Source organism: Gorilla gorilla, chromosome 16 (assembly GCF_029281585.2).
Source record: "Gorilla gorilla gorilla isolate KB3781 chromosome 16, NHGRI_mGorGor1-v2.1_pri, whole genome shotgun sequence".
Taxonomy (NCBI): Eukaryota; Metazoa; Chordata; class Mammalia; order Primates; family Hominidae; genus Gorilla; species Gorilla gorilla.
The window spans coordinates 35,449,182-35,464,226 of NC_073240.2; the positions used below are offsets into that span (position 1 = coordinate 35,449,182).

The 15,045-nt window shown below is 43.7% G+C and overlaps 1 protein-coding gene and 1 long non-coding RNA gene across 3 annotated transcripts in view; one reads left to right on the forward strand and one right to left on the reverse strand.

The window, feature by feature from the left end:
* Positions 1-364: 364 nt before the first annotated feature.
* Positions 365-4,494, reverse strand: GJD2 (gap junction protein delta 2). 2 transcript variants are annotated; one of them, XM_004055932.5, is made up of 2 exons: positions 3,837-4,494; positions 365-2,791 (listed from the first exon to the last, which is right to left on the reverse strand). In XM_004055932.5, the coding sequence occupies exons 1-2, from the start codon at positions 3,905-3,907 to the stop codon at positions 1,897-1,899; spliced, it is 966 nt and encodes a 321-aa protein (XP_004055980.1). In that variant the 5' UTR covers positions 3,908-4,494; the 3' UTR covers positions 365-1,896. The 2 variants fall into 2 exon arrangements, with proteins under 2 accessions (XP_004055980.1, XP_055219221.1); XM_055363246.2 differs by having other exon boundaries at positions 1,185-2,791; positions 4,155-4,494.
* Positions 4,493-15,045, forward strand: part of LOC109023521 (uncharacterized) — a 57,835-nt gene continuing 47,282 nt past the window's right edge. Inside the window, exon 1 of the long non-coding RNA XR_002002950.3 lies at positions 4,493-4,640. This is a non-coding gene — a long non-coding RNA (uncharacterized lncRNA). The remainder of the gene's footprint in view (positions 4,641-15,045) is intronic.

A 15,045-nucleotide genomic window follows, 5' to 3' on the forward strand; every position in this document is an offset into this window, starting at 1 on the left:
CTGCTTGACTACCGGGTTAGCATTGTGTTAAGCATCAGACCCTGAAGAGATCATGGAAAGAACAGCATGCCCGCCAAGTGTAATGATTAATCCATGGCAGGAAAAAAAAATGTGGTGGAAAGAAAAAAAATTCCGCTCCTGGAATGGGCTAATATGATGTAGTATTGACATTTGTGTTATAAGAAATAGACAAGTAAGGAAAGTTTTGAGCTGAAATGGAAAGGAGTTAATAAATCATACGATTTGAAGATCTCAACCACTCCTTTATGAACATTTATAAAGCATTGATTTGGAAGAAAATATCCATGAAAAGTCTCTCTTCATCTGTTAGTGGCTGATTGTATTTTATTGGTCATTCCTCAAATACTATTCAACCATCACTTACTTCCTACCCCCAATGTTTTTCTGTTACAACATTTTTGATCATGCATTTCAATAAATATACCCCCAATCAAAAAGTGCAGACTCTTCCCATTTTACAAAAAAAAGGCAAGAACTTTATTTTAAACAAATCCTTAGTTGTGTGTTACACCATGTCCATATCTAAATCAAAAATGATAATGATGATTCAAAGGGAACAAACGGCTTCATAAAAGCACATTACCCAGATATTTCTCTTGGCCAATATTTTAACTAAATACACAGTGGATATGAAAGGTACAGTATGGCACTTAAATAAATAAGAGCAAAAAGAAGGAAACATATTGACAGTCCAATGCAATAGGTTTTTGAACCTTTGGTATATGTCTCAAATAAGTCACCGTAAACACATGTTAGCCAATAGTGTTTAGTCCCAGGTCTTTTAAGCCAGCAATTTTGTATGTGTGTGTGTGTGTCTCAAAAAGTAACTGAAAAAATAATAAATCAGGATTGACATGGGATGATTAAGGTCTCTGGTGTAAGCACACAGGTAAATTCAAATCATGGCAAAATGACCGTGCAGCTGTGTTGCACAACAAAACTATGTAAGAAAATGAGTGAGATACACCAGTTACAAATGCTGTGGCTCAGGTAGACACTCTTGATATTAGCCAAAAAAAATCTTTTTAATGTTAACCAAAGTCCACAAGCTGGAAGGCAGAAATATCCTGAAGCTCGTAACCGTGTGCCTAACTGCAACAACAATCTCACAAAAGTGTTGTAGTTGCATATTGCAATTCCCTCCCTCCCACCCATCCCCCATCCCTAGTAAACAGCACCAGTGCAGTTTGAGTTAGAAAACTGGAAATATTGAGACATTCCTAAGGTTTTCATCATGACTAAGGGCCAGTCAGATGGGGCTCTAATGAAAACCTCTGCCATGGCCGTTCTCCAATAAGCACCTCATGTAATTCCCTCTAAGTTTGCAAATAAAACATATTAGGTCTAATGTAAGGCCAGATTATGAAAAAAAAAAAAAAGCTGGCATGCTATTTTGGATTGAGGGAAAGGGGCATGCTGGTGGGGGAGATACATGAAGAGTGCCTCAAGGATGTTTGTCCCATGGCTCAGGATAAAGGGATGGGTTGAGATAGGTCACAAATTTTATATCAATGAAGTACTCAACTCACACCATTCACCAGATAAAGAGCTCAGCAGGGCTAAGTCCTACTTGGTAGCTGTGCAAGTTCAGTGTTATCAGGATCAGGCTAGGCCATAAACAGAAAGGGCCCAAAGAAGTCTAATTGATCCATTTCATCACTCTACCCAATTGTCTTTTTAGAACCAATTAGGTGATATGTGAAAATGGGTCCACTTTTCCTCCTTTCCCATTGGTGCAAAATCTTCTTTTATCCAGTCTTATCCTACATCTTAATGGTGAGGGTCACATAAATGAGGGTGGATACAGCCACGTCTGAGCAGTCATCTGCCTTGGGGCTCCTTGCCATCCCCCAGACCTTCATGAAACCTGCCCTCTCACACATAGGCAGAGTCACTGGACTGAGTCCTGCCAAAATTGGGAACACTGACCCTTGGCAGGTCCTTGTTACGAATCTCATAGATTGACTTTCTCTTGGCCTGAGCCCCTCGCACAGCCAGCTTGATCTTGCGCCATCCCAGGTGGTTGAGTTCAGCCAGGTTGAGCACAACACAGATGCCACTTACAGCAAACATGAACACTAGAAAGACAGTCTTCTCAGTTGGCCGGGACACATAACATTCCACCTCCTTGATGCAGGGGTAGCGGTTACACTCATACAACCCTGGGACACTAAAGCCATAGAGAAAATATTGGCCCACCAGGAACCCAATTTCCAGGGCATTTCGGAACACCACTTGGATAATGTAGAAGCGGGAGATGCCTTCCTGCCTTCTGAGCTTGGATTTTGATGCAGTGCGTAGACCTGATGGGTGTGGAGTCAGCTCCTTAACCTCTAAACAATCTGGCTCTGTCTCCTTACTGGTGTTCTCTGTGTTCTGCAGCACCCCATTCACAATAGCATTTTGCAACTTCTTATCTTCTCGTTTGCCCCCACCACTGCCCCCACCCCCGGTTCCTCCAGGACCTCCTATGGACTCAGGGGGGTCTCTGTCCAGGGCTAGGAAGACAGTAGAGTAGCGGCGTTCTCGCTGCTTGGCGGACTGGTGCACAGAGTAGGTGATGAAGCAAAGACTGGGGGTACACACCATTATGATCTGGAAGACCCAGTAACGTATGTGGGAGATGGGGAAGGCGCGGTCATAGCAGGCCTGGTTACAGCCGGGCTGCAGGGTGTTGCACACAAACATGGTCTGCTCATCATCGTACACCGTCTCCCCCACAATGGCCACAATGAGGATCCGGAAGATCACCACCACAGTCAACAGGATCCTGAACGGAGGAAGAGGGAGGGAGAGAGGTTCTCACGGGCTGCGTCACTGACAGGAAACCCCTGCTCCTCCCTTCCCTTTGCTGGTGTTTAGCAGTCGTTTGACTGGGGAGCTGTCCATCCCGGGCTGGTACTGAACTGGGAATCTGGGAAAGCTTTTTGTCTCTTCCTTTTCTGCTGAGTGCTGGTAGGCTGGGAATATTTCATATTATAGAGATCCCAGGTACACACATCTCCATACACTGGACATAGTCTACTTGCAACAGATAGATTTCATCTCTCTATATAGAATGTATAGAAACACAAAACACACCTTCACTCTGGATACGGCAAATGCACACAGAATACCTTTACAGACGGTGCATGCTTCGAGGTCTACACATACGGTGTGTAAATAACTACTCCATGTGTATATTTAGTTTATTCTCAACATGAATATTAAATTTAATGCTTTATATAAGCAGATGGCTATGAATATATATTCATATATATTGAACTCATATATATATAAAGCTAGATAGATAGAGACCTAGATATAGATACAGACACAAAAATGGCAATTGGGTGTGTAGGCTCGGTAAGTTTACACCGCCAGATAAGTTTGGTTTAGTAATTATTTGTTGAGAAAAGAGGCATCTGCTCTGAAGAGCAAATCCATCTCCCCATTTGCCCTTTTCTGTCCAAATGCAATCCTGCCTTCTTTGTAGATTCTATTTAGGGAACCGAATGGAGATTGGCTCTGACTCTGGAGAGTGGAGGGACCAAGACTGAGCCAGCGGCTCCTTTTCTGATGTGGGAAGAGTGAAGCCCCAGTGGTGCTTGATGGGGAAGGGATGGGCGGCTGATTAGGAGTAGCTAGAGGAGGGGGTCATCGCGGGGCGTCGGGTAATCCCTCATCGCCGGGAACACCGGAGCCTTGACCTAGGACGATGGGGAGGAGGCAGAGGACGGACTGGGGATTGGAGCGGGAGACTCAGTCCAGGTGTGAGAAGGGACTCCCGGGGGCAGCCCGACGGGGCCCGCTGACCGCCGGCTTGGCGCCCTTACCTCCCGATCATAGTGGAGTGCTGCTGCACCGCGGCTTCTAGCAGCCTCTCCAAGATGGTCCATTCCCCCATCGCTGTGCATCCGGAGGCAGCAGACAAAGACTGGGCAGCACCGGGCACGTTCCCGCTCCTGGCCCCTCCCCGGGCCGCACTTCCAGAATGGGAGTGAATTGCCTCCCAATTAAAGAAGCAATTTTTAAAAAAATTCTCGAATCCCCCTTTCCTTTTATTGTACTTAAAAGAGAAGAAATGGGGAAAGAAATCCAAGCGCGTCCCGACCGATGGGGCAGTTGGAGCGGTCTAGAGAGAGGGCACGAACCTCGGGCGCCGTCCGGGGTTCGGGTCTGGATCCCGCGGACGCCGGGACGAGGGGCGGGGCGGGGTGGCAGCCTGCAGGTCCTCCAGCGCTCGCCCGCCCAAGAGAAGTCTCAGCGCCGCTCTCCGCCGCAGGATGGGGGCCAGGGGAGGGTCCGGACACCGGCTGTGTTCCTGCTACTTCAGCGGGCACCTGGCGCTCCGGCGCGGCAGCCTGCGAGGCCAGGGCCGAGCGCGCGGAGCCGAATGCTGGGCTCGGGGATCCGCGGCCGCCGCCTCTAATCCGCCCTTAAGTAGTCTCCGCCTGCGTCACGCCAGGTCGGCGGAGGGGAGCAGAGCGCGCCGTGCGGCTGTCGCTGCGCGTCGGAGCCCGAGGGGCCGGGGACGCGCGCGGGGGGAGAGGGGCAAGAGTCCTGGGGGCCCGGCGGGGAGCGGGGCGATTTCGAAAAGAAGGACTGCAGCGCCCCTCGGGGCTTCTCGGGGAGCCCAGGTAACCTCACCTGACCGCCACACCCAAGCAGGCGGAGGGGGAGCCGGGAGCGGACGCGTGGGTGAGTGGGGAGGGGAGTGAGTAGGTATCTTCTCTTCTCTCGGTGCATCCCTCACCTTTTCGCTTTTTGCCTCCGGGAGACAACTGAAATTTCTTCCCTAGATGGAGATGCTGGCTGAGGGAGGGCGAGTGGGGGCGACCACTTTTAAATCTCCCTTAGGGGACAGAGTGGCCGAGAGTGCTTCTGCAGAGTGTCTGCGGTTCGGTGCCTCTGTGGATCCGACAGTGAAGTGAGAAAGGCTTGATGGGAATCCATTTAGGCTGAAGGGTAAATGCAGGTGTGGAGCTGTCTCTCGGTACAGGGGTCAGGGCACACGAGCGCATCTAACAGGTGCCTCGCAAAGAGCAAGTGGGGTGGCCATGGTTAAAGGTCTCGCTTCCCCTTGCACTAACCCAGATGCTCGGCTCTTTTAAAATTATTGTTATTATTTTACTAATGGGAAGGGGGGGCGGGGTACTCGTCAGGTAAACTGTGATTTAATCTGAATTTAAGACCCAGTATTCTGCTAGCAGAAACAGAGCCACTCACAGCCTCTCCCTGCCCCCACTTGCCTTACTGGGTTTGGCTTTCTCCCCTCAACCAGCAGATCCCGGTTTTTAAAATTCACATTGTGTTGTCAGTTCTGTCTAGAGCAACTACTTAATTGGTCGCTGAAAAATTGAAACAATCTCACTAAGCTGCTAATTAGCCCAGGGGTCAGTATTAGGAGACACTGTAGCTGGGAGTGTTTGATGTAAATGTACCAAAAGTCCAATGGGAAAGTAATTGTCATCCTTTCGAAAACACGACCTTGAAAGGGTTGCTAACTTGTCCTGGGCATATAAAGGGACCTAGCCTTAATTATCCACAGGGATCATAGCACATATGTGTATTACATAAGCCACACCATGGTGAGCCTTCACTTCTGGAACAACCGAGGTGGTTGGGTAGTTGGTGGCCCAGGGACTGGGAAGAAAGGTGCAGGGCATGGCCCTCAGTCCACTCACAGTGTACTTCTTCATAAAATGATGTTTAAACACACGGTCTAAGCTTCGCCGCCAGAAAGATCACTGAAATCCTCTGCTAGGGTTGACACCTTTACCCCAAGAAAGCAGCCTTTCACTGCAAAGGGGTAAAAGAGTCCACTAACAATGGAGAGAGGGATAAAGTGATTTATTAGTTTCCTTCTGAACACGGAGGAGGTTCAAGGGTGAGGACGAATGGATACCCTATTATCCAGTTAGCTTCCAGATGGAATGGTGATCCCCTAGCCCAAACTTGGTGTGTTTTCCCAGGTTTCCCTTCTACTCCCTTTGGCCCTAGGTCCCTGTATTCCCTCCTTGTCTGGCAGACTCTCTTATAGTAAATGATCTTAGCCAAGAAGTGAATGAGTAAGTCCAAAGGGAAATCTGTTTAACATCTTTAAATGTCCCAAAATAGGCTGCACAACTCAAAATTGTCATTTTATGTGTTGGCTTTCCCAAACCGTTAAAGATTATGATCCTAAGAACATAGACTGCAGGAAATGCAATTATCAGACACTACGCTATGACTGAATTGTTGATCATTTGTGTATTATTTTGAAATATACTTTAATATGCCATATAGATTCCACATATAAACATGTGCAAACAACATAGGTGTATAAGTGCACAAAGACGCATTTATATAGAACCTATATTTTAAAACTCATCGGTTGGACAGTGTAGGCTACTTTTAAATAAAAATCTTAGTCTCACCACCACACTTCAGAAATAACCATTTTTATTTTTAATAACCACTCATAAATTTCACACTTACTACATTGTACTTCCTCCTTCAAGTCCAGTCAACTCCATTTTCAATTAATAATTTGTTCCGATAAACAAATGTGCATTAAATGTGAAATGGTTCTCTGTGGATCCGGGCATCTCTCAGTTTCCTCAGGGCATTGTATCTTCTTGATAGATTCTGATTATCTCAACTCTCCTCTGATTGAAAACCCCCATTTAAGGCAGCTGGGAAGTTCTTTCCATTACATCTTATTTAAAAGCCATTCTGTTTATTAAAATAATAGTTTTGGATGAGAAACAATGAAATTCATAGAATGCTTATAGAATAACCTTTGCTGCACAACAGATTGTCTGGGGATCTTCATTAAAAATACAGATGCTGCAATCCCATCCCAATTCTGCTAAATTGAAATCTATGGAAACAAGATTGAGGTAGCTGTGTTATTAACGGGTTCTCATCCACAGCTCCAATAACAATAAAAACCTGAGAACTTTTAGTTCCATGACTATTAGGGCAGGAGTGAATCCTAGGGATGAGGAAATCTATCATCCATTTGTTTCATAGTGTTAAAACTGACCTAAAGCTTAGATAGCTTGCCTAAAATCATATGGGTAGCAAAGGAAAAGCTATGAAGAATGTGGTATTCAGAATCCTAGAGAAGATCAAAATTATTTAAAAGTATGAAAAAATGTGATATTTGAAGAAGAAAAGGGGAATTAAAGTGGGAACATGCTCACCTCCAAACATTTAGAGGAAAAAAATACCTAGATTGTTGATCTGCAAATCTATGTCTTACCAAATAGTATTTTCCATTAACAGAGCAGGGAAATATTCTCCACATCTAGTGGGAAAAACTGCAAAGGCATGGAGCAAAGGGTGTTGTTGAATGTTATAATACAGGAGAGAATGTAGAGTTACTAACAATGATTCCATTTACTACATAGGGGTGTCTGGATTTGTTCTTATCCTTATATGTGCTCAAAATTTCATTCTCTTCTCAACCACAGACTCCCAGGTGAACCTTTCAGCCTTGCAGCTTCAAATGTTTTGTAAATGAAACCTCATAGGAGCTTTGTATATGTTGTAAGAATGAACATTAATCTACTGACCTCTATTCTACCGGACTGCAAATTCCTAGAGATCAGAGAGCATGCTCGTATGTCATGGTTCTTTTCATAGCATCTTTAAACTCAAGCATTTGTTGAAAGAGAAGGTCAGCTATTCTGGCTCTCTATTCCCCTCAGCCTGGCAGAACTGCACTTTTCCTGAGGAGAAGTGGGTCCTGGGTGTCCTCCACAATCACAAGTAATATTCAAGTCAGAAAGGAGAAAGGGGCTCCCTTTGCGAAGTGAAAGTTCCTACACGCTTAGGATAGCCTGGACCCCTCAGTAGAAAGCCTTCTTACTAACCACCAGCCCCCTGCCCTCACTTCCATTCTTCTCTCACTACTGCAGTCCAGACACCCGCTGAACTGACCAGGGGAATGCTGCTGAGCAGGTAAGGCTTGGGCTGCAGCATCAGAGAGGCAACCCCAGCTAGCTGAGCTCAGTCCTGGATACATCTGCCCTGGGAAGGACCAGCATCTGTAGCCTCCTGAAATTTGTGTGGCATGGGAGGGACTGCATTCGATTTGGAATTGATCTCTGTGTTGAACTCTCCTACATTTCATTCACAAATAGCTAGGATTAACTGAGCTTTATCTCCCCCAGTGGCCTACGTGCATCTGTTTCCTAATGAAACCATCAAATTGTCTTCTTAAGGGGCAACCCTAACCTGTCTTGGGAGACTCAAAAGAACCTAAGTGGCAGATGGAATCTATTTTTATTTGCTGCAAAGTGGTTTTTCTCTTTTTTTCTTTCATGTGTCCTTCCCTATGTATAAGCCTCAGTTCAAATGTTTAGGAAAACACTTGATTTTGCTGTTCAGACAAAATTTATGAAGTAATGTTTCCAAAGAGAATAAAGCTGTCCGATGTACCAATCTTAAGTAGCCCTAAATATAGTGGCTTGCTTTGAGGTCTAAGATTCTCCAGAATCTGCTATCTTCAAAATTATTTTGCCATCTCATGGACCCAAATGCCAAATCATGTCTTAGGCCCAAGAGATTATGTATCCAAATGGTAAGGAAATCTAAAGTCTTCTGCCTGCTAGTTCTTTGAATAAAAGAGTATATAGCCTTTAAAAAAATTACATATACAAATTCCCCCATTCCCCGACTACCTCGTATATAGAGAATATACCTATGTGTAATAATATCTCAGGGATTAATGTAATATGGTATTGTGGCCAAAGCAGATGTGTGAAATCACAGCAAATAAATTAACACTGCATTAAGAATCAAATCATCCCTGCTGACACATAATCTTTCACTTTTATATCAAGTCGTGTTTACCATTCACATCAGGAGCTTCCCAGGGGGGCTCATTAAACCTGCACAAAGAGATTTCTTTGAAGTCAGTGCTATTCCCATGAATAGCATTCAGCTACAGTGCAGAAGAGCCTGCCTGCCTGGTGTCTAGGCACCCTTCCCTTCACTCTCATTGTTGCTGTACAGCCAGAGGTCCAGCAAGGCAGGCTATAGCAGGGCTTCCTGCTGAGTGCCTTTCTAGTCTGTATGAAAGAGATGAGGAAATTGCAGGGGAAATGCACATCGGTAGGACCTGCCCTTGACAGAATTGTTAAGCTGGGAGAATATATTTCTTTTCCCACATGTGCCCTTCCTGCTCTTCTTCCACATCAGAGTGTACTGCTACAAGAGCTAAAAGTTGGATCCATCCCGGTGCCAAGATTATTAAGAGGAATTGGTATTCATCCCAAAAGAACCTTCTCTAAGATCTAAAGCTTACATTCAAGGTTCCTTCTTGCGCTCATAATTGTACGTGGACTCCCCTGGTTGCCTGATATCTTGACTTCCTGAAATTCAGCTAATTTCTGTTTTTGCTGGGACTCTGGGGGCTCAGGCATTACTCAGCAGAGAGGCTTTTGTATTTTTCTAGTTCTTGTCAACTACTTGCCTTCTGCTCAACTCTTAGGCACCAACATTCAAATCTAGCGTGAAGAGCCTCTTGTTTCTGCAGCTGAGGTGAGGCTGGAAAGGAGCTACCACTCGCTTATCGCTCATCTCATGCTCAGCCAAGGGTTTGTCACGAGCATGGACTCCAACTTGCCCATGTGGTCTGGTTCAGTCATCTCTGACCTTCAGATTCTCACACTGTCTCTTTTTGGTATATACTCATCATTCCACCTTGACTATAGACTGCCTTGGTCAACTCTCTCCTGGAACTTACCTTGAATTCATATCCTATTGACCTTAGAGCCTCCCACCATTGTGCTTCACGCAGTCCCTGCATGTCACTCCACCACCATAAAGGAAAGTAATCCGATAAACGAGCGCACACCAGAGTGTTAATAACCGATAACCACTTAATGTATTATCCTTCTCAGAAGAATTATCCTCATTTAAGTTGCAAAGCCTTCATCCAAAGAAATGAAATTTCCTAGGTAGTTTTCCAAACACTATGCACAAGGAAAGAATAGCTGTTTGGGGGCAAGGGCGTAGTGTTATGAGCCCTCCCAAATGACACCACACAAGCACTTGCTTCTTTTATTGATCGACAAAGTGCTCCTACTTGTGGAAATACAGAAATTACACAAATGTAATGATTCTTAAACTTTACTACACCATAGAATCACATGGGGAGCTTTGAAAAATCCCAGTGCCTAAGCTGTACCCCAACCAATTAACTCAGCATTTCTGGAGGTGAGATCTATGCTTTAATATATATTTTTAAAACTCTCCAGGTGATTTCAATATGCAGTCACGTTTGAGCACTAATACAATAATATATGCTACCAACTGCTCAGGCATAACAGCCTTGCAGGGCTTTTTCCTCATGCTGGGGATGGTGCTTCTGGACAGAAAGTCAAAATTTCATTCTGAAAATGTGTTCATGTGGTTCTGTATGTACTTAATATAATCCATACAGGCTAAGTAGTTAGTTGCTAAACTGCAAACACCCATCTCATTTCATCTCAGTCTACTCCTGGCCATCTGGTCCTCTGTATTCCCATTACAGGGCCATGTGTGTATTAATGAAATGATTGCATCCGATTACATCTTTTATTCAGAACACAAGAAGAACGGTCCATGGATTTTGTGCTTCAGCATCACTGTTTCTCTCATGATGTCAATAATTACATTTTTCTATTTTATGCAGAAGTGGGATGGTCTTCCATTAAGGTAAGAGTATAAATCAAATGTGTTATTGCTTACAATACAATTTCAGTACTGCTGTTTGGGGTCTATAGAATAGATATTTCAATCAAAAGCATAGAATTTCCTGAGCCAGATACTTGTTAGTGGCCTCCATTTTAAAATGTCTGTTGTATAGTTCATGATAATGACCAAGTTGTGACAACTGCTGCAGAGGAGGAATCCACTAAGAGTTGAGCTAGTCACTTTTTTCTCTAATTTTGCTAAACTTTATCTCTACAACAGGTCAGATGATCAGAAAGCTACATGTCTAGACTGGTATTAATCTGTCATTGCTTGGTGGTATAGCGAATGATGTGGGGGAAGGACTAACTTCTTAACCCAAATACTTTCCACAGCCTTTTGTGTTATTGTTGCAACCAAGGCAATTCTCTTCCCAAGGAAAATTATAGTGCCAGCTGTTCAAAGAAAAACAAATTTTCCTTCTTGTGACACTTGAATGAACAAATATGAATAAAAAATGGATGAATGAGTTAATAGCATGGAATTCTCTCTTTATCTACTAGTCATATTATCTCTTACACCTCTACCTTTCTGGAGTACACATCTAAAAACTAATAGATGTGCATGGATATCTACTGTGTGTGCACATGCACCACTGCAACCAAATTCTTCCAGCCCATTAATATTTAATCTTTACAGATACAGAATCTTAGCCCTCTCATTCATTCATTTGTCGAATGAAGATTTATTCTTTGCTTACTATGTGCCAGGGAGATATAGCAGTAAACAAAACAACATGGTCTCTGACCTCATGGAGTTTAAAATCTAGCAAGAGAGGCATAGACTATTTAATCAAACGTTAATTAACCAAGTAATCTAAAGTACTAAAGTGTAGTTTTAAAACTGTGGTAAGTAACTACTGTAGATAGCTCTGAGATGTGCAGCCCTGAGTGCAGAATGGGGCAGGGAGGGGCTGACCTACTTTCTGGGGAAGGGTTAGGGACTGAAAGGGAATCTTCAGCTGAGCTCTAAAGGAAGAGGAAGCCAGATGAAAGAGGTGGAAGAAGAGCTTTCTGAGCGGGAGGAACAGCAGTAAACAGGCCCTGTGGTAGGAAAGAGTTGCACATTCAAAGAACTGCAAGGTCTCTCTGGCTGGTCCACAGCAAAGGAGAAAGAAGTTTGAGACAAGGCTGGAGAGACAGGCAGGGCCATATAGGCTAGGATAGAGTTGTTGGCATTTTTCCTAAGAGTAATGTGCAGTATTTGAAGGCATGTAAGAGGGAAGTGACACGATATTTGTTTCTTAAAGTTCAATCTATTTGCATTACAGTTAGAATAGATTGGAGCAGGTTGGCAAGAGTGCATGCAAGAAACCTAGTGACAATACTAACATTGCTGATCGGTTATACTCAAGTTCAAGCACACCTCAGAGATAGTTTGTGTCCAGAGCACTGCAATAAAGCAAATAGCACAATAAAGTGAGTCACATAAATTTTTGGTTTTCCGATGCATATAAACGTTATGTTTAGGCTGGACACGGTGGCTCACTCCTGTAATCCCAGTGCTTTAGGGGGCGAGACCGGAGAATTGCTTGAGCCCAGGAATTTGAGACCAGCTTGGGCAACACTGGGAGACCCTGTCGCTACAAAAAATTTAAAAATACCTGGGCATGGTGGCGCGTGCTTATATTCCCAGCTACTCAGGAGGCTGAGGTGGGAGCATCACTTGAGCCCCAGAGTTTGAGGCTGCAGTGTGCCATGATCATATCACTGGACTCCATCCCGGACAACAGAGTGACACCCTGTCTCAAAAACAAAACAAAACAAAACAAGACAAACAAAAAATAACGTTATGTTTACACTATATTGTAGTCTCTTAAGTGTGCAATAACATTGTGTCTAAAAAATAATGGATTTTTCTTAATTCAAAAATTCTTTATTGCTAAAAATGCTAATGATCATCCAAGCTTTCGGCCAGTCATAATTTTTCTGCTGGTAGAGGATCTTGCCTTGATGTTGATGGCTACTTACTGATCAAGGTGGTGGTTGCCAAAGGTTGGGAAGGCTGTGGTAATTTTTTAAAATAGACAAAAGGCCGGGCTTGGGGTGGCTCACACCTGTAATCCCAGCACTTTGGGAGACCAAGGTGGGAGGATCACCTGAGGTCAGGAGTTCGAAACCAGCCTGGCTAACATGGAAAAACCGTGTCTCTACTAAAAATACAAAAATTAGCCAGGTATGGTGGCTCACACCTGTAATCCCATCTGCTGGGGAGGCTGAGGCAGGAGAATCACTTGAACCCGGGAGGCAGAGGTTGCAGTGAGCCGAGATCACACCACTGCACTCCAGCCTGGGTGACAGAGTAAGACTCCATCTCAAAAACAAAAAACAAACAAACAAACAAACAAAAAAGCGATGTTTGCTGCATCTATTAACTTTTCATTTCACAAAAGATTTATCTATGACATGCAATACTGATAGCATTTTACCCACAGTAGAACATCTTTCAAAATTGAAGTCAACCCTCTCAAACCCTGCCACTACTTTATCAACTAAGCTTACGTCGTAGTCTAAATTCTTTGTTGTCATTTCAGCAATGTTCACAGCATCTTTACCAGGAGTAGATTCCATCTCAAGAAACTGCTTTCTTTGTTCATTCATAAGAAGCAACTCCACATCTTTTCAACTTGTATCATGTAATTGCTTCAATTCAGTTGCATCTTTAGGCTCCACTTCTAATTCTAGTTCTCTTCTATTTCTACCACATCTGCAGTTAATTTCTCCACTGAAGTATTGAACTCCTTGAAGTCATTTATGAGGGTTGAGGTCAACTTTTCCTAAACTCCTGTTCATGTTAAAATTTTGACCACCTCCCATGAATCATGAATGTTCTCAATGGCATCTAGAATGATGAATCCATTGCAGAAAGGTTTTCAATTGACTTTGCCCGGATCCATCAGAGGAATCACTGTCTAAGACAGCTATTGTCCTATGAAATGTGTTTCTTACATAGTATGACTTCAAAGTCAAAATTATTCTTTGATTCACGGGGTACAGAATGGATGTTGTGTTAGTAGACATGAAAACATTAGTCTCCTTGTACATCTCTGTCAGAGGTCTTGGGTGACTACACACATGTCAATGAGCAGTAATATTTTGAGAGGAATTTGTTTTATTTGTTGTTGTTGTTGTTGTTGTTGTTAGATCTACTGATCTCAACAGTGGGCTTGAAATTTTCAGCATACCGTGCTATAAACTGATGTTCGGTCATCCAGGCTTTGTTGCTCCATTTACAGAGCATAAGCAGAGCAAAGTTATCATAATTCTTAGTGGGCCTAGAATTGTTGGAATGATAAATAAGCATTGGTTTCAACTTAAAGTCACCAGCTACATTAGGCCTTAACAAGATAGTCTGTCCTTTGAAGCTTTGAAGCTAGGCACTTACTTCTCTCTAGCTATAAAAGTCCTGCATGGCATCTTCTTCCAATAGAAGGCTGTTTTGTCTACATTTAAAATCTGTGGTTTAGTGTAGCTACCTTCATCAAAGATCTTAACTAGATCTTCTGGATAATGTGCTGCAGCTTCTACATCAACACTTTCTGCTTCACCTTGCACTTTTATGTTATGGAAATTGTTTCTTTTCTTAAATGTAATGAACCAACCTCTGCTGGCTTCTAACTTTTCTTTTGCAGCTTTCTCACCTCTCTTAGCCTCCATAGAATTGAAAAGAGTTAGGGCCTTGCTCTAGATTAGGTTTTGGCTTAAAAGAATATTGTGGTTTGATATTCTATAAAGACCACTAAAAGTTGCCTCATGTTAGCTATAAGGCCGTTTTACTTTCTTATCGTTCTTATGTTCCCTGGAATAGCACTTATAATTTCCCTCAAGAACTTTTTTTTGTGTGTGTGGGGGGGGGACAGAATCTCGCTCTGTCGCCCAGGCTGGAGTGCAGTGGTGCGATCTCGGCTCACTGCAACCTCCGCCTCCCGGGTTCAAGCGATTCTCCTGCCTCCACCTCCCGAGTAGTTGGGACTACAGGCGTGTGCCACCACACCTGGCTAATTTTTTGTATTTTTATTAGAAACGGGGTTTCACCATTTTAGCCAGGATGGTCTCGATCTCCTAACCTCGTGATCCGCCCACCTCGGCCTCCCAAAGTGCTAGGATTAGAGACATGAGCCACCACGCCCGGCCCCAAGAACTTCTCCTTTGCATTCACAACCTGGCTGTTTGGAGCAAGAGGCCTAACTTTTGGCCTGTCTCAGCTTTCGACGTGCCTTCCTCACTAAGCTTAATTATTTCTAGCTTTTGATTTAAAGTGAGAGATGTATGACTCGTCCTTTCACTTGAACACTTAAAGGCCACTGTAGGATTATTA